We start from the raw sequence: 19,641 nt of genomic DNA, 5'->3' as shown, positions 1-19,641 counted from the left end.
CTGTGTTGTTGTTTTTATCGCACTGCTTTGCTTTATCTTGGCCAGGTCGCAGTTGTAAATGAGAACGTGTTCTCAACTGGCTTACCTGGTTAAATAAATAAAAATAACATTTCCCCCGCTTCTCTGCGCTGTCTCATACTTGCTGCCCATATGAGAGCTTCAGTAGAGAATGTGTGATCAACAAACGGTATGAGGGATAGATACGGATATTTTTAAAACAGAGTTGGTCCCCATTAAGATACCTTGATATTTAATCTATTTTCACTCTTCATCTCCCCATTATTCATGAGCTGATCTGCTATCTGTATAATCATCAACTAGTTTTTGCCAAATATAGGATACATTCTGACATTCATTGGAGGTTATTTAGCAAGCTTAGCAACTTTGGTCATTTTACTTTTGTTTGACTGCCTTTACAAAGTTTGTATGATTCGACAACGCTATACTCGGGGTGCGTCCTGGGCGGGCTCTGTGTCGAGATAGCCAACTGCTGAAATGCGCTGAATTAATTGAGGAACATGACAGCACTGTGAATTTATGAACGGCCTGTTTCGCCATTCACAACAATGTCATTGGCGATCAAAAAAAGTTACTCTATCATTACAGAGGGCTCTATTCAATCTGTAAAGCTGGAGCGTTACAGATTCCGCGATAGAAATGTAACAGTAATTTCAGATTGCGCTGACATGCAGCATTTACTGTGAATGCAGTCTTCGCTAAAGAGGGAACATTGCCTTTAAATTTCAATCACGCTGTAAAGCTGAACTTCCGCGATGCAGATTGAATAGAGCCCTAATTATAAGTTTAATTTGCTCTGAAATCATTACATAGTGGCGCAGCCGATAAGTTGGTGCAGCGCCCCTCTTATTTGGCGAGAACCCTGGCATAGTGATCATATCTTGGTTTAAAACGCTTTAAATTGGCACTTCCGATTTTTGCATTATTTCCCGTTACTCTCAGGATACATATGAATTATATTTTCGGGAAAATATTAATCCCTACCACCAAGTGCTAAAAGTCAGTATTTGGATAATGCGTACACAATGCTTGATAGTGTGTGTGATGTTAAGAGGTCTATTTTCTGGGTGACCTAAACATTGACTGCTTAGCAACTAGCTGTCCTTTCAAGAGGAAGCTTATAACTGTGACTAATGCCTGTAATATGACCCAGGTTATCACTCAACCAACTAGAGTGCATACCAATAGTGTTGGATCTGTGGCATCCACTTGTATTGATCATATCTTAACTAATGGTGCAGAGCTTTACTCCAAAGCAATATGCGTTACCATTGGCTGTAGTGATAAAAGCATTGTGGGAAAAACAAGGAAAACCAAAGTTCCAAAGTTTGGGCCTAAAGTAATTTATAAGAGATCATAGGAAAAAAATTCTCAGGACTCTTTTGTTGAAGATGTAAAACATTTATGTTGGCCTGTGTATGAGGAAATGAATCCAGATGCAGCACTGGAAGTATTTGTAAAATTATTCATGCCAATTGTTGAGAAGCATGCACCTTTTAAGAAATTAACTGTGAGAACTTTTAGAGCTCTCTGGATTGATGATGAATTGAACAATTGTAGGGTTCAAAGAAATGATGCAAAAGAGGTGGCAAACAATTCAGGCTGCTTAGCTGATTGGTTGACATACTGTACATTTAGATATTTTTTTACTACACTTAACAAAAATACGTTTTTATTACCAAACCAAGATCAATTACATAAAACACAATGGAAAAATATTTGGAGTACCTTAAATTATATAATGGGCAGAAAAACCAATTCATTTCCATCGTTCATTGAAGTTGATGAGTCATTTATAACAACAAAACCTTTCAATACTGACTATTTCAGTAGTAAAGTGGGAAAACTCTGAAGTGAAATGATAACATTGAACAGTGAACCATCATATGTTTTGTATAAAATAACTAATAATTAAAGAGAATTTGGTCAAGTTAGTGTGGGAGAGGTGGAAGAACTATTGCTATCCATCAATAATGATAAGCCACCAGGTATAGACAACCTTGATGGGAAACTATTGAGAATGGTAGCAGACTGTATTGCCACCCCTATTTGCTATATCTTTAACCAAAGCCTAAAATAATGTGTGTCCACAGGCGTGGAAGGAAGCTAAAGTAATTCCACTGCGTAAAAATAGTTAAGCACCCATTGCTGGCTCTAACAGCTACCCAATCAGTTTGCTGCCTGTTTGACCAAATACAATGCTATTTTTCAGAGAACAAGTTAACTACTGACTTTCAGCATGCATATAGAGAAGGGCACTCAACTTGTACTGCACTGACTCAGATGACAGATTATTGGTTAAAAGAAATGAATAATAAGTTGATAGTTGGAGCTGTATTGTTAGATTTCAGTGCAGCCTTTGACGTTATTGATCATAAATTGTTCACCTGCCATCACATGGTGGAGAGTTGCTTATCCAATAGAACCCAGAGTGTGTCCCTCAGGGCAGTTGCCTTGGGCCGTTACGCTTCTCTTCTTTTTACAAAAGATTTGCCACTGGTCTTACATAAAGCTAAAATGACGGTATGCTGCTGATTCTACACTCTACATGTCAGCACCCAAAGCCAGTGAGCTCACTAAAATTCTAAATAAGGAGTTAGTCAGTATCATAATGGGTGATTCATAATAAACTGGTCTTAAATACATCTAAAGCTAAAAGCATTGTATTTGGATCAAAACATTCTCTAAGGCCTAAACCTCAACTGGAGTTGTGCATAAAAGTTATGACCATTGAGCAGGTTGAGGAAGCTAAACTCCGAAGTATAACATTGGATGGTCAATTATCATGGTCAAGTCATATTGACAAAGTTTGTTGTGAAGATGGGGAGGGGTATGTCTGTTTATAAAAAGATGTTCTGCGTTTTTGACACAAGTCAACATTTACATTTTAGTCATTTAGCAGACACACTTATCCAGAGAGACTTACAGTTAGTGCATTCATCTTAAAATGGCTAGCTGTGACAACCACATATCACAGTCATAGTAAGTACATTTTTCCTCAGTAAAGTAGCTATCAGCACTCCCATCTCCAATTACTCAAGCATGGCAGAAACGATGTTAAGTAGTGTCGTATCGGGTGAATGGTGGCAATTATTGCTGATGAACAAAGGAGTCCGCTCATACTGAACTTAGATCATAAGGTTTATTCATATCACAAGCTTCAGCATAAGTGACAGGTGACATGCCCACCCGGAGAGCGACGCCTCAGAATGGCCGCTCTGCCTCTCTTTGTCTAGCCCCTTACTTATAAACAATGCAAAAAGATGGGTGGCTCCCTCTTCTGGCCAATCACCAGTCTCCCCTGTCTACAACACACTTCCTGTCTGTTGTATGTGGTGTTACACTAAAACATTCCCTCTTGATACTAAAACTAACGTCCTCTCTGGTTCCACTTAAAACATTAACAACGTCATAATCTCAATACACGACAGTAGTCACAGGTTAGGTCAGTTCACAACAATTGGTCATGACACAAATAGCAGTATAGTGACATACATACCAGTATAGGCGAATAGGCCTACTGTGAAGCTAACCGTGATAAGCTAGTGTAGCTTAAATCCTACATGACTGTTCAATACTGATGTCAATACTGGTAGTTATGGCTGCTATTGACACCCGTTTCCTGAGTGATTATGAGGGTGTGAAGTGGGCTTTAATGGTAGCGAGCTGAAGTGTTTAGTAGGGCCGGGACGATACCAGTATTGCAATATTTTTTCCATGGCAAAAATGAAAACACGAAGCAGACCAAGCTCTTTGATCGTTAAAAACCTGCTGTATGTAAAATATTGTGTGCTATAGCTTGGAAAATAAATACATGTGACTAATGTTTCTAAAATTAGGGCTGTTTTCTTAAAGAAATTGAATCCGCTTTGTGTTTTATTTCCTTGCCATGATACCAAGCCCGGCCCTAGTGTTTAGTGAGCAGGGTTATGTAAGTGTACTATCTGGAGGAGCCTACAGAGGCAGGGGCTGTTCTAGGCTATGTGGTGTTGTGGTTGGACTGTTGTGCAGGTCCAGATGTCTGGAGTTAAGCTGCAGGTCATTATATGAATGACTTTACAGCAGATTATATGGACATCAAGCACCGTGTGTTCAAACGTGATCGGTTCTGCTCTCTAGAATTAAGGGTCTTAGCTTATATTAATTGCTGAGGACCATGTGCTGTTGTTTAAAAAGGGCCTTAGATTTTATATTTGTTGCAATATATGTCTGATCTGGAGAAATATTAACATTTCTAAACCCTTTTATTCTCCCAACTACCTTGTAATTTGTGCAGGTGTGGCTGTTTTTGCTTGGAAGGGTGAATCGGAGGATGACTTTTGGTGGTGTATCGACAAGTGCATCAACATGGAGGGCTGGCAGCCTAACATGGTACCCATAGAACTCTTGTCAATTACCCTCCTTTAACAGCAAGGCAAATGTCCTTGTTGACCATTTTGTGTTACTGATATATGTGTGCATGTTGTCACTGTTTGTTGAGAATGTTGTCTCTTGCTGTGTCTGTGGTAGATTCTTGATGACGGAGGGGACTTGACCCACTGGTTGTATAAGAAATACCCCAACGTCTTCAAGAAGATCAGGGGCATTGTGGAGGAGAGTGTGACTGGGGTACACAGGTGATTTTATTTCTGATTACAGTACATTCACAAACACACACGTTCATAAGACCAACAGGTAACTCTGAGCTTAGTTACTTAGTTACTTTCTCTTTGCCTTAAAGGTTGTACCAGCTGTCCAAAGCAGGCAAGCTGTGTGTGCCAGCCATGAATGTAAATGACTCTGTGACAAAGCAGAAGTTTGACAACCTCTACTGCTGCAGAGAGTCTATCCTGGATGGGTAAATGTTAAATGTACCTTTAAGCATACAAGTGAATGTTCTCTCACTACGACACCTCAGTGCTCTTTGTACTACATAACTATGTATCTATTAGATTTTTTTGTTGATCAAATACTGTAAATACAAAAAAATATCAGTAATTACATATATACAGTACCAGTCAAAGGTTTGGACACACCTACTTATTCAAGGGTTTATTCTTTATATTTACTATTTTCTACATTGTAGAATAATAGTGAAGACATCAAAACTATGAAATAACACATATGGAATCATGTAGGAACCAAAAAAGTGTTAAACAAATTCTTCAAATTGCCACCCTTTGCCTTGATGACAGCTTTGCACACTCTTGGCATTCTCTCAACCAGCTTCACCTGGAATACTTTTCCAACAGTCTTGAAGGAGTTCCCACATATGCTGAGCACTTGTTGGCTGCTTTTCCTTCGCTCTGCCGTCCGACTCATCCCAAACCATCTCAATTGGGTTGAGGTCGGGGGATTGTGGATGCCAGGTCATCTGATAAAGCACTCCATCACTCTCCTTCTTGGTCAAATAGCCCTTACACAGCCTGGAGGTGTGTTGGGTCATTGTCCTGTTGAAAACAAATGATAGTCCCACTAAGCCCAAACCAGATGGGATAGCGTATCGCTACAGAATGCTGTGGTAGCCATTCTGGTTAAGTGTGCCTTGAATTCTAAATAAATCACAGATAGAAATCAAAGCACCCCCACACCATAACACCTCCTCCTCCATGCTTTACGGTAGGAAATACACATGCGGAGATCATCCGTTCACCCACACCGCGTCTCACAAAGCCACGGCGGTTGGAACGGAAAATCTCAAATTTGGACCCCAGACCAAAGGACAAACTTCCACCGGTCCATTGCTCGTGTTTCTTGGCCCAAGCAAGTCTCTTCTTATTGGTGTCCTTTAGTAGTGGTTTATTTGCAGCAATTCGACCATGAAGGCCTGATTCACGCAGTCTCCTCTGAACAGTTGATGTTGAGCTGTGTCTGTTACTTGAACTCTGTGAAGCATTTATTTGGGCTGCAATTTCTGAGGCTGGTAACTCTAATGAACTTATCCTCTGTAGCAGAGGTAACTTTGGGTCTTCCATTCCTATGGCGGTCCTCATGAGAGCCAGTTTCATCATAGCGCTTAATGGTTTTTGCAACTGCACTTGAAGAAACTTTAAAAGTTCTTGAAATGTTCCATATTGACTGACATTCATGTCTTAAGGTAATGATGGACTGTTGTTTCTCTTTGCCTATTTGAGCTGTTCTTGCCATAATATGGACTTGGTCTTTTACCAAATAGGGCTATCTTCTGTACACCCCCCCCCCCCCCACCTTGTCACAACAAAACTGATTGGCTCAAACGCATTAAGAAGGAAAGATATTCCACAAATTAACTTTTAAGAAGGCACACCTGTTAATTGAAATGCATTCCAGGTGACTACCTCATGAAGCTGGTTGAGAGAATGCCAAGAGTGTGCAAAGCTGTCATCAAGGCAAAGGGTGGCTATTTGAAGAATCTCAAATATAAAATATATTTTGATTTGTTTAACACTTTTTTGGTTACTACATGATTCCATATGTGTTATTTAATAGTTTTTATGTCTTCACTATTATTCTACAATGTAAAAATAGAGTGGGTGTGTCCAAACCTTTGACTGGTACTGTATATAATAGACAAGGCCAATAAATCAGGCTAACAACATGGCCTGTGTGGTCCAGTGGCCTGGGAAATTGCTTTTATAGACTGCTACTGCCTACTTCACTCTCCATGGAGTTTCAACATACCACAGAAAGGCCAACTTCCTGTATCTTAATGTTTCCCCTGTCTCTATCTCCATGTTTCTGTCTGCAGCCTGAAGAGGACCACAGACGTGATGTTTGGAGGAAAGCAGGTGGTTGTCTGTGGTTATGGAGAGGTAAGGGGGTTTCATATTGTACATGTAGTTATGTTTGAATAGACTGAGTTTGTGCTGCCTACGCTAAACCTGCTATAATGAGAATATGTGCACTCAGTATAATGATAATCACCTGTACAGGACATACTTGTACATCTACAGTACCAGTCAAAGGTTTGGACACACCTATTCATTCCAGGGTTTTTCTTTATTTTGACTATTTTCTACATTGTAGAATAATAGTGAAGACATCAAAACTATGAAATAACACATATGGAATCATGTAGGAACCAAAAAAGTGTTAAACAAATCAAAATATATTTTAGGTTCTTCAAATAGCCACCCTTTGCCTTGATGACAGCTTTGCACACTCTTGGCATTCTCTCAACCAGCTTCATGAGGTAGTCACCTGGAATGTATTTCAATTAACAGGTGTGCCTTGTTAAAAGTTAATTTGTGTAATTTCATTCCTTCTTAATGCGTTTGAGCCAATCAGTTGTGTTGCGACAAGGTAGGGGGGTATACAGAAGATAGCCCTATTTGGTAAAAGACCAAGTCAATATTATGGCAAGAACAGCTCAAATAAGCAAAGAGAAACAGTCCATCATTACTTTAAGACATTAAGGTCAGTCAATCCGGAAAATTTCAAGAACTTTGAAAGTTTCTTCAAGTGCAGTCGCAAAAACCATCAAGCGCTATGATGAAACTGGCTCTCATGAGGACCGCCACAGGACAGGAAGACCCAGAGTTACCTCTGCTGCAGAGGATAAGTTCATTAGAGTTACCAGCCTCAGAGTTCAAGTAACAGACACATCTCAACATCAACTGTTCAGAGGAGACTGTGTGAATCAGGCCTTCATGGTCGAATTGCTGCAAAGAAACCACTACTAAAGGACACCAATAAGAAGAAGAGACTTGCTTGGGCCAAGAAACACGAGCAATGGACATTAGACCGGTGGAAATCAGTCCTTTGGTCTGATGAGTCCAAATTGGAGATTTTTGGTTCCAACCGCAATGTCTTTGTGAGACGCAGAGTAGGTGAACGGATGATCTCTGCATGTGTGGTTCCCACCTTGAAGCATGGAGGAGGAGGAGTGATGGTGTGGGGGTCCTTTACTGGTGACACTGTCTGTGATTTATTTAGAATTCAAGGCACACTTAACCAGCATGGCTACCACAGCATTCTGCAGCGATACGCCATCCCATCTGGTTTGCGCTTAGTGGGACTATCATTTGTTTTTCAACAGGACAATGACACAATACACACCTCCAGGTTGTGTAAGGGCTATTTGACCAAGAAGGAGAGTGATGGAGTGCTGCATCAGATGACCTGGTCTCCACAATCACCCGACCTCAACCCAATTGAGATGGTTTGGGATGAGTTGGACTGCAGAGTGAAGGAAAAGTTGCCAATAATAATAATAATAATAATAATATGCCATTTAGCAGACACTTTTTATCCAAAGCGACTTACAGTCATGCGTGCATACATTTTTTTTGTGTATGGGTGGTCCCGGGGATCGAACCCACTACCTTGGCGTTACAAGCGCCGTGCTCTACTAGCTGAGCTACAGAGGACCACAATAAGTGTTCAGCATATGTGGGAACTCCTTCAAGACTGTTGGAAAAGCATTCCTCATGAAGCTGGTTGAGAGAATGCCAAGAGTGTGTAAAGCTGTCATCAAGGCAAAGGGTGGCTACTTTGAAGAACCTAAAATATAAAATATGTGGAAAATAGTAAAAATAAAGAAAAACCCTGGAATGACTACAGTTGAAGTCGGAAGTTTACATACACCTTAGCTAAATACATTTAAACTTTTTTTTTTTCACAATTCCTGACATTTTAATCCTAGTCAAAATTCCCTGTCTTAGGTCAGTTAGGGTCACCACTTTATTTTAAGAATGTGAAATGTCAGAATAATAGTAGAGAGAATTATTTCTTTCAGCTTTTATTTCTTTCATCACATTCCCAGTGGGTCAGAAGTTTACATACACTCAATTAGTATTTGGTAGCATTGCCTTTAAATTGTTTAACTTGGGTCAAACATTTCGGGTAGCCTTCCACAAGCTTCCCACAATAAGTTGGGTGAATTTTGGCCCATTCCTCCTGACAGAGCTGGTGTAACTGAGTCAGGTTTGTAGGCCTCCTTGCTCGCACCTGCTTTTTCAGTTCTACCCACAAATGTTCTATAGGATTGAGGTCAGGGATTTGTGATGGCCTCTCCAATACCTTGACTTTGTTGTCCTTAAGCCATTTTGCCACAACTTTGGAAGTATGCTTGGGGTCATTGTCCATTTGGAATACCCATTTACGACCATGCTTTAACTTCCTGACTGATGTCTTGAGATGTTGCTTCAATATATCCACATAATTTTCCTTCCTCATGATGCCATCTATTTTGTGAAGTGCACCAGACCCTCCTGCAGCAAAGCACTCCCACAGCATGATGCTGCCACCACCGTGCTTCACGGTTGGGATGGTGTTCTTCGGCTTGCAAGGTACCCCCTTTTCCTCCAAACATAACGATGGTCATTATGGCCAAACAGTTCTATTTTTGTTTCATCAGACCAGAGGACATTTCTCCAAAAATACGATCTTTGTCCCCATGTGCAGTTGCAAACCTTAGTCTGGCTTTTTTATGGCGGTTTTGGAGCTAAGGCTTCTTCCTTGCTGAGCAGCCTTTCAGGTTATGTCGATATAGGACTCGTTTTACTGTGGATATAGGTACTTTTGTACCTGTTTCCTCCAGTATCTTCACAAAGTCCTTTGCTGTTGTGCTGGGATTGATTTGCACTTTTCGCACCAAAGTACGTTCATCTCTAGGAGACAGAACGTGTCTCCTTCCTGAGCGGTATGACGGCTGCGTGGTCCCATGGTGTTTATACTTGCGTACTATTGTTTGTACAAATGAACGTGGTACCTTCAGGCATTTGGAAATTGCTCTCAAGGATGACCAGACTTGTGGAGATCTACAATATTTTGTCTGAGGTCTTGGCTGATTTATTTGGATTTTCCCATGATGTCAAGCAAAGATGCACTGAGTTTGAAGGTAGGCCTTGAAATACATCCACAGGTAGACCTCCAATTGATTCAAATGATTAGCCTATCAGAAGCTTCTAAAGCCATGACATCATTTTCTGGAATTTTCCAAGCTGTTTAAAGGCACAGTCAACTTAGTGTATGTAAACTTCTGACCCACTGGAATTGTGATACAGTGAATTATAAGTGAAATAATCTGTCTGTAAAGAATTGTTGGAAAAATTACTTGTGTCATGCACAAAGTAGATGTCCTTACCGACTTGCCATAACTATAGTTTGTTAACAAGAAATTTGTGGAGTGGTTGAAAAACTAGTTTTAATGACTCCAACCTAAGTGTATGTAAACTTCCGACTTCAACTGTAGGTGTGTCCAAACTTTTGACTGGTACTCTATATACTGAAGAGTTCAATGCCATGTCGTGCTAAGTTGTTGTGTATTTAGTCAAAAGTAATCTGCCTCTATAGAGTTTAATGTGGACGTCAAGGTTTACCGGTATATAAGTTCTATAGTGGGTCCATTGTGGCCTGTTCTGTTGATTGAGGTCAATGTGATGTGATCATATTATGTAATTCTAATGCGATGTGCTCTCCCTGCAGGTTGGGAAAGGTTGCACTGCCGCACTGAAAGCCATGGGATCCATTGTCTACGTCACAGAGATTGATCCAATCTGCGCCCTGCAGGCCTGGTGAGGGACAGGAAATGGGAAGTAGGAAGCAGAAAGTGCCAAATGTTAAACACTGCTGACCCAGAGAAATGACACCATGAATAAGACCACAAAACCTTCTGGGCAGAGGAGTTTCTCTGTCTCTAAGATAAACCTTTGAAACAGAAATTCTCCATCAAAATATAAATCGAAAACCTGAACTGGCTTTAATTATTAGGATAACCCGATAGAAGCCAGACGGAAATGAATTAAACCTTTAAATAAAACAAAAGAGCCTTATTAGTTGAATGGCACTCATAGACCATTACTAACCACCTCTACTGTAGGCATAGCACCTGTCTGCCCCCATCTGTTCTTACTAACCCGTCTCTCCCCATGTGTTTGAACAGCATGGACGGCTTCAGGGTGGTCAAGCTTAACGAGGTCATCCGCCAGGTGGACGTCATCATCACATGCACTGGTAAACAACATCAAACTACTGTATTTAAGGAATCAACTTTCTGTACAGGGGACTGCTTTTATATGGAATTACATTCATCTATGGGCATCCAGTCCATGCCTGGCACAATCAATAAATGCATTGACATACATACATGGCCCTTTGTATCATCTAATCGCCCTGAGAGTTTGTGATGCTAAGCTCTGTATGTAGATGGAGGTTTTAGACCAGTGTTTTTCTGTGGTCTCCTAGGGAATAAGAACGTGGTGACCAGGGACCAGCTTGACCATATGAAGAATGGCTCCATCGTGTGCAACATGGGACACTCCAACACTGAGATTGACGTGGTGAGGAACTTTGACACAACACAATTCGTTGCTACAGTAAAACTTAAAAATCAAGGGAGGCTTTCCAGGGAATATGAAGTTCATGATGATGGTTTCAAATGTACTGCATATTAAGACTTTAAGTAGAGTGTGCGTGAGAGTGCATAGTGTGTTGGTCTGCTGATCTGTGTGACCTGCTCCCCAGGCGAGCCTGCGGACCCCAGAGCTGACCTGGGAGAGAGTGCGTTCTCAGGTGGACCATGTCATCTGGCCTGATGGCAAGAGGGTCATCCTGCTGGCCGAGGTGGGAAGTTACACACACACACACACACACACACACACACACACACATATACTCCCACGTAGCAAATAAAACGTTTGTGTCTCCCTCAGGGTCGTCTTCTGAACCTCAGCTGCTCCACAGTTCCCACCTTCGTCCTGTCAATCACAGCCACGACCCAGGTAATACAGACACTCCCCACAGTAGCTTACAAGCAGCTAGAGTAGTGCTGCAGATAGCAGAGTCTGTGGGTTTACACTGCCTTCAGAAAGTATTCACACCCCTAGACTTTTTCCACATTTTGTTGTTACAGCCTGAATTTAAAATGGATACAATTTAGATTTTGTGTCACTGATCTACACACAATACCCCATAATGTCAAAGTGGAAATATGTTTAGACATTTTTACAAATTCTACCCCTTTCTTATGGCAAGCCTAAATAACTTAAGGAGTAAACATTTGCTTAACCCTTTGAGCATGGTGAAGTTATTAATTACACTTTGGATGGTGTATCAATTCACCCAGTCACTACAAAGATACAGGCGGACTTCCTAACTCAGTTGACGGAGAAGAAGGAAACCGCTCAGGGATTTCACCATGAGGCCAATGGTGACTTTAAAACAGTTGCAGAGTTGAATGGCTGTGATAGGAGAAAACTGAGGATGGATCAACAACATTGTAATTACTCCACAATACTAACCTAAATTACAGAGTGAAAAAAGGAAGCCTGTAGAATAAGACATATTCCTAAACATGCATCCTGTTTGCAATAAGGCACTAAAGTAATATTACAAAAAATGTGGCAAAGAAATTACGTTTTTGTCCTGAATACAAAGCATTATGTTTGGGGCAAATCCAACACATCACTGAGTACCACTCTTCATACTTTCAAGCATGGTGGTGGCTGCATCATGTTATGGGTATGCTTGTCATCGGCAAGGACTAGAGTTTTTTAGGAGAAAAAGAAAAGGAATAGAGCTAAGCACAGGGAAAGTGCTAGAGGAAAATCTGGTTTAGTCTGTTTTCCAACAGACACTGGGAGACAAATTCACCTTTCAGCAGGACAATAACCTAAAACGCAAGGCCAAATATACACTGGAGTTACTTACCAAGATGACATTGAATGTTCCTGAGTGGCCTAGTTACAGTTTTTATTTAAATCGGCTTGAAAATGTATGGCAAGATTTGAAAATGGCTGTCTAGCAATGATCAACAACCAACTTGACAGAGCTTGAAGAATTTTTAAAAGAATAATGGGTAAATATTGTACAATCCAGGTTTGCAAAGCTCTTAGAGACTTACCCAGAAAGACTCAATTCTGTAATCGCTGCCAAAGGTAATTCTAACATGTATTCACTCAGGGGGTTGAATAATTATCTAATCAAAATATGAGTGTTTTATTTTCCATAAATTAAATAAGTTAGATTTTTTTTTCCGCTTTGTGTAGATCGTTGACAAAAAAAAGACAATTAAATCTATTTTAATCCCACTTTGTAATACAACAAAATGTCGAAAAACTAAGGTTGTGAATACTTTCTGAAGACACTGTATGTCGTCTCTCCCATAATTAGGCCACTGTGGTAGATGACCTCAGTGTCATCTCTAATAATAAAACTCCAGGGGGAAATGGCTGAGGGCTTATCTGATCTGAGCATGTCTCATGTAGATTAGAGAGAATCTCAGAGCACTGTGTAGAAGTCTTGACTTTTTCCACATTTTGTTACGTTACAGCCTTATTCTAAAATTGATTAAATTGTTTTTTTTCCTCATCAATCTACACACAAAGCAAAAAGAGGTTTATTTAAAATACAAAACTGAAATATGACATTAACATAAGTATTCAGACCCTTTACTCAGTACTTTGTTGAAGCACCTTTGGCAGCGATTACAGCCTCGAGTCTTCTTGGGAATGACGCTACAAGCTTGGCACACCTGTATTTGGGGAGTTTTTCCCCATTCTTCTCTGCAGATCCTCTCAAGCTCTGTAAGGTTGGATGGGGAGCGTCGCTGTACAGCTATTTTCAGGTCTCTCCAGAGATTTGATCGGGTTCAAGTCCGGGCTCTGGCTGGGTCACTCAAGGACATTCAGAGACTTGACCCGAAGCCACTCCTGCGTTGTCTTGGCTGTGTGCTTAGGGTTGTTGTCCTGTTGGAAGGTGAACCTTTGCCTTAGTCTGAGGTCCTGAGTGCTCTGGAGCAGGTTTTCATCAAGAATCTCTCTATACTTTCCTCTGTTCATGTTTTCCCTCGATCCTGACTAGTCTTCCAGTCCCTGCCGCTGAAAAACATACCCACAGCATGATGCTGCCACCACCATGCTTCAACGTAGGGATGGTGCCAGGTTTCCTCCAGACGTGACGCTTGGCATTCAGGCCAAAGAGTTCAATCTTGGTTTCATCAGACCAGAGAATCTTGTTTCTTATGGTTTGAAAGTCCTTTAGGTGCCTTTTGGCAAACTACAAGCAGGCTGTCATGTGCCTTTTACTGAGGAGTGGCTTCTGTCTGGCCACTCTACCATAAAGGCCTTATTGTTGGAGTGCTGCAGAGATGGTTGTCCTTCTGGAAGGTTTTCCCATCTCCACAGAGGAACTCTGGAGCTCTGTCAGAGTGACCATCGGGTTCTTGGTCACCTCCCTGTCCAAGGCCCTTCTCCCCCGATTGCTCAGTTTGGCCAGGCGGCCAGGTCTAGGAAGACTCTTGGTGCTTCCAAACTTCTGCCATTTAAGAATTATGGGAGCCACTGTGTTCTTGGAGACCTGCAGCATTGAAGCTCTACGGACAATTCCCTGGATTCCACCTCATGGCTTGGTTTTTGCTCTGACATGCACTGTGAACTGTGGGCCTTATATAGACAGGTGTGTGCCTTTCCAAATCATGTCCAATCAATTGGATTTACAACAGGTGGACTCCAATCAAGTTCTAGAAACATCTCAAGGATGATCAATGTAAACAGGATGCACCTGAGCTCAATTTCGAGTAACATAGCAAAGGGTCTGAGGACTTATATGTAAAAAAGGCATTTCTGTTTTTTATTTTTAATACATTTACAAACATTTCTAAAAACTTTTCGCTTTGTCATTATGAGGTATTGTGTGTAGATTGATGAGGAAAAAGTTTTATTTAATCCATTTTAGAATAAGGCTGTAACGTAACAAAATGTGGAAAAAGGTCTGGATACTTTCCGAATGCACTGTATGTTGGAACATTGCTGCGGGGACTTGCTTCCATTCAGCCACAAGAGCATTAGTGAGGTCGGGCACTGATGTTTGGCGATTAGGCCTGACTCGCAGTCGGCATTCAAATTCATCCCAAAATGTATTAGATGGGGTTGAGTTCAGGGCTCTGTGCAGGCCAGTCAAGTTCTTCCACACCGATCTCAACAAACCATTTCTGTATGGACCTTGCTTTGTGCACGGGAGAATTGTCATGCTGAAACAGGAAAGGGCCTTCCCCAAACTGTTGCCACAAAGTTGGAAGCACAGAATCGTCTAGAATGTCATTGTATGCTGTAGTGTTAAGATTTCCCTTTGCTGGAACTAAGGGGCCTAGCCCGAACCATGAAAAACAGCCACAGACCATTATTCCCCCTCCACCAAACTTTACAGTTGGCACTATGCATTCGGGCAGGTTGCGTTCTCCTGGCATCCACCAAACCCAGATTCGTCGACTGGCAGATAGTGAAGAGTGATTCATCACTCCAGAGAACGCGTTTCCACTGCTCCATAGTCCATTGGCGGTGAGCTTTACACCACTCCAGCCGATGCTTGGCATTGTGCATGGTGATCTTATGCTTGTGTGTGGCTGCTCGGCCATGGAAACCCATTTCATGAAGCTCCCGACGAACAGTTCTTGTGCTGACTTTGCTTCCAGAGGATGTTTGGAACTCGGTAGTGAGTGTTGCAACTGAGGATAGACAACCTTTACGTGCTTCAGCACTCTGCGGTCCCATTCTGTGGGCTTGTGTGTCCCAACTCTTCACGGCTGAGCCGTTGTTGCTCCTAGACATATCCACTTCACAATAACAGCACTTACAGTTGACCGGGGCAGCTCTAGCAGGGCAGAACTTTTACAAACTTACTTGTTGGAAAGGTGGCATCCTATGACGGTGCCACATTGAAAGCCACTGAGCTCTTCAGTAAGTCCATTCTACTGCAAATGTTTCTCTATGGAGATTGCGTGGCTGTGTGCTTCATTTTATACACCTGTCAGCAATGGGTGTGGCTGAAATAGCCAAATCCACTAATTTGAAGGGGTGTCCACATACTTTTGTATATATAGTGTATCCGTATTCCCAGTCATGTGAAATCCATAGATTATATGAACTGTAGCTCAGTAAAATCTTTGAAATTGTTGCATTTTGCGTTCTATATTTTTGTTCAGTATAAATTTAAGTGCCCTTTCCTGGTTGCTAAAATTCGAATAGTTTGCCTAATTTCAGTTTGGGACAAAACAAGCAAGTATAGTGTAGAGAGTAATTGTACCATCTAAACCGCTGTGAAATATATTTTCCATAACCAAAAATATTGTTTTTATTTTCAGCTGTTTGAAGCTGGTGTACAAAACCGAATGTAAAATACACAAAAATTAAACTTAAGAACGGGAAGCATAGAAATAATACACATAGAACATAAATACAGCTTCTTAGACTTGCTTTCAATGAGTATGACAGATCTATAACTCTAATTTCTATGTGAATTTGGTCAGGTATTCCAAAATGTTACATATTGCAGCTGTAATATAGCATCCTCTGTGACTTCTAGGAAGATTTTAACCCACTTAATCCCAACATTTTCACCATCATTGTAAAGCCCTAATTATTGTGTTGCTTTGACAAAGTCATTTCTGAATATTATTTATTTCATGTGATTAGTGATTCATTTTAAGGTAAAAAAATTATTATAATAACCTGTCCCTCATTTTAAGGTCATAAATGTTACGTGATCAGAACTCTCGTTTTAATATGGTGAAACTGTTCCTTTTTAAAATGTTTTTTTCAAAAGAAACATTGAACATGTAATAGTCAAATCATAGTGTAAAAGCAAGTGAGCTGGTTCTACTCTTTTTGGCCATTTTCTGATGGTTATTGGTGGAGCATAACACGTCAACCCTGTTACCCATAGATAGACAGGCTAGAATTATTTTTGCAACATTTTTTTTTGTGACGCTTGCATTCAATTGCCCCTCCCTTTTGCACACAACAAGCTTCCATTCCCCCGTCACAAGGGGATTTATGGCTGATTTAAGATTAAGTCGTCAACCCTGTTACAGTCAACCATGTTACTTTATTTGACACTTACTATAGTAATTTTTGTATGTAGCCCTTTACACTCATACCCGTATACAGGTTGAAAATGGCAGATTTGGACACTGATAAGCGCCTAAATTGGAATGCAGTGGCTGTACAGTAACATGCTATACATGATGTCAGAGTTCAGGGTCTCTGCTTCACAGCTCTGTATGGGTTTTGACTGACAGCCATTCTGAACTTGAGCACCTTGTGCAACAAGAAGTTGCCCCCATCCAGGGGCATCATGCACCCCCAAAAACGGAGGGGGCACAAAGTACGTTAGGATGGCTGCGAGGTTGGTCAGGCGAGGGGTTCGGTCCCCGTCCAGAAGTAGTATAAAAAATAAAAAAATCAGAACATCTGAAACTGCTTTTTTCCAGCAATCTAGAGCCAAAATCATTATGCTTAATTCTATGTAAAAAAAAACTTTTTATTTTCTGCATATCTAAGCATACCTCTTGAGCTGTCTGTATCCTCCTGTCTTGTGGTTATTTTTTTAAATAAACTATAAATGCTTCTCTGCATCTCTGGTAAATGATGGGTAAAAGATTGAAAGGAATGTGAGTCTTATTCGGTACATGTAGTAATTGCTTGCTTTTCTTAAGTCTACCAACCTTGCCAGCAGGCATGCCAGCTAAGATAGTTAGATAAGGTAGTTACTCTAACTTGATTGATAGCCTGAAATGGCTTCTTGGTAGCTAGTTATGAGATTGGGAACCTATCTGGGCTAGCTAAAGCCAACTTCATAAAATTGCTAGGTGACTAGTAGTATTATAGAGAAACAACTACAATAACATTTAATAAAATAACGTGTTTTTTATGAAGTTGAACATGTGACCTTTATGATAAGGTTAAAATTACGTGAAATCAAAAGTAGTTACACTACTCAAAAGGCACCTACTTGTTGGAACGACCCGTCTATTCCTGAGATTGTGTGTATACTAATGATTGTGTATTGTACTTCATTTCTCCAACAGGCGCTGGCGCTTATTGAGCTGTACAATGCTCCAGAGGGCCGCTACAAACAGGATGTCTACTTGCTTCCCAAGAAGATGGGTGAGTAATGGACAGCCCTTATACCCTGCCATGTTTGGCGCGTTACATGAAAATACAGAGAAATAATGGCTGTAGTGGTAGTTATAATTATGTTATGGTCTAGCTAGCTACACAACACAATAATTCCTGGTTTAGCTGTTTTATCACTGTCTCTGTGGACATAATGATACTGTTTCACAAGTGCTTGTTTTGGACAAGCTGATCAAACCACTTTCACTAGTTTCTGAGGCCCTACTGATGACCTCTGATGATGTGAATGAGGCATTACAAATCAATTCTGTAACTTTTATTTGGTATTCAAGCATACAGACACAAATATTTGTTGAATACAATTATAAAAACATTGCTTATCACTTCTATAATTGTATGTGTGTTGTGATTGTCTCAGATGAGTATGTTGCCAGCCTGCACCTGCCCACCTTTGACGCTCACCTGACGGAGCTCTCAGATGAGCAGGCCAAGTACCTGGGCCTCAACAAGAATGGCCCATTCAAACCCAACTACTACAGGTACAAAAGTCCCCCTAACATCCCTTTAAATGTCACCCAAATATCAGATTTATGTCAAATTTATCTGCAATGCATCCCCACACCCACAACATAAATGTTCTTATTGGTCCAATCGAGTTAAGTGAAGGTTTTTATGACTGCGGTACATACATTTGACTGATGTTCATTTTTTGGTATTCATAGGTATTAGCTTGCATGAATGGACCACAACTCTGCACTCCTTGACTTGGACCAGAAGGCCTGGATGACCAGAAGATAATGAAATATATATTTTGTTTTCTTAAAGACACTTCACCTTAGAAAAAAGAAAATAGTTTTTGTTTTCAAATTAAGCTCCTATTCCTTCATCTTCTACAGTAGGTGTTACCCTGTTTCACTTGCTGTTTTGTGTGTTTAGTTTCACCATTAGTTCTGTAAATACACACTTTAAGAAACCAACATACAGGACCCCACTGGTCATGAATGACCAATTGAATGTACAGCACTTAAACTCAGCTGTCTGCTTGAGATATACAGTATCAGTCAAAAGTTTGGACACACCTACTCATTCAAGGGTTTTCTTTATTTTTTACTATTTTCTACATTGTAGAATAACAGTGAAGACATCAACTATGAAATAACACATATGGAATCATGTAGTATCCAAAAAAAGTGTTAAACAAATCAAAATATATTTTAGATTTTAGATTCTTCAAAGTAGCCACCCTTTGCCTTGATGACAGCTTTGCACACTCTTGGCATTCTCTCAACCAGCTTCACCTGGAATGATTTTCCAACAGTCTTGAAGGAGTTCCCACATATGCTAAGCACTTGTTGGCTGCTTTTCCTTCACTCTGCAGTCCAACTCATCCCAAACCATCTTAATTGGGTTGAGGTCGGGAGATTGTGGAGGCCAGGTCATCTGATGCAGCACTCCATCACTCTCCTTCTTGGTCAAATAGCCCTTACACAGCCTGGAGGTGTGTTGGGTCATTGTCCTGTTGAAAATCAAATGATAGTCCCACTAAGTGCAAACCAGATGGGATGGTGTATTGCTGCAGAAGGCTGTAGTAGCCATGCTGGTTAAGTGTGCCTTGAATTCTAAATAAATCACAGACAGTGTCACCAGCAAAGCACCCCCACACCATCACACCTCCTCCTCCATGCTTCACGGTGGGAACCACACATGCAGAGATCATCCGTTCACCTACTCTGCGTCTCACAAAGACATGGCAGTTGGAACCAAAAATCTCAAATCTGGACTAATCAGACCAAAGGACAAATTTCCACCG

At 40.8% G+C, this 19,641-nt stretch overlaps 1 protein-coding gene across 1 annotated transcript in view; it reads left to right on the top strand.

Moving 5' to 3' along the window:
• Positions 1 to 18,931, top strand: part of LOC121575286 (S-adenosylhomocysteine hydrolase-like protein 1) — a 96,833-nt gene extending 77,902 nt beyond the window's left edge. Inside the window, exons 6-17 of the mRNA XM_041888275.1 lie at positions 4,295 to 4,389; positions 4,528 to 4,634; positions 4,739 to 4,855; positions 6,725 to 6,788; positions 10,405 to 10,493; positions 10,862 to 10,932; positions 11,164 to 11,258; positions 11,443 to 11,541; positions 11,631 to 11,699; positions 17,783 to 17,861; positions 18,250 to 18,370; positions 18,554 to 18,931. Coding sequence (XP_041744209.1) covers positions 4,295 to 4,389; positions 4,528 to 4,634; positions 4,739 to 4,855; positions 6,725 to 6,788; positions 10,405 to 10,493; positions 10,862 to 10,932; positions 11,164 to 11,258; positions 11,443 to 11,541; positions 11,631 to 11,699; positions 17,783 to 17,861; positions 18,250 to 18,370; positions 18,554 to 18,560 — 1,013 coding nt within the window. The 3' untranslated portion in view covers positions 18,561 to 18,931. The remainder of the gene's footprint in view (positions 1 to 4,294; positions 4,390 to 4,527; positions 4,635 to 4,738; positions 4,856 to 6,724; positions 6,789 to 10,404; positions 10,494 to 10,861; positions 10,933 to 11,163; positions 11,259 to 11,442; positions 11,542 to 11,630; positions 11,700 to 17,782; positions 17,862 to 18,249; positions 18,371 to 18,553) is intronic.
• The last annotated feature ends 710 nt before the right edge of the window (positions 18,932 to 19,641 follow it).

Source organism: Coregonus clupeaformis, chromosome 10, assembly GCF_020615455.1.
Source record: "Coregonus clupeaformis isolate EN_2021a chromosome 10, ASM2061545v1, whole genome shotgun sequence".
Classification (NCBI taxonomy): Eukaryota; Metazoa; Chordata; class Actinopteri; order Salmoniformes; family Salmonidae; genus Coregonus; species Coregonus clupeaformis.
Note: the sequence above shows the minus strand (reverse complement) of the source record. Positions and strands in the feature narration are given on the sequence as shown.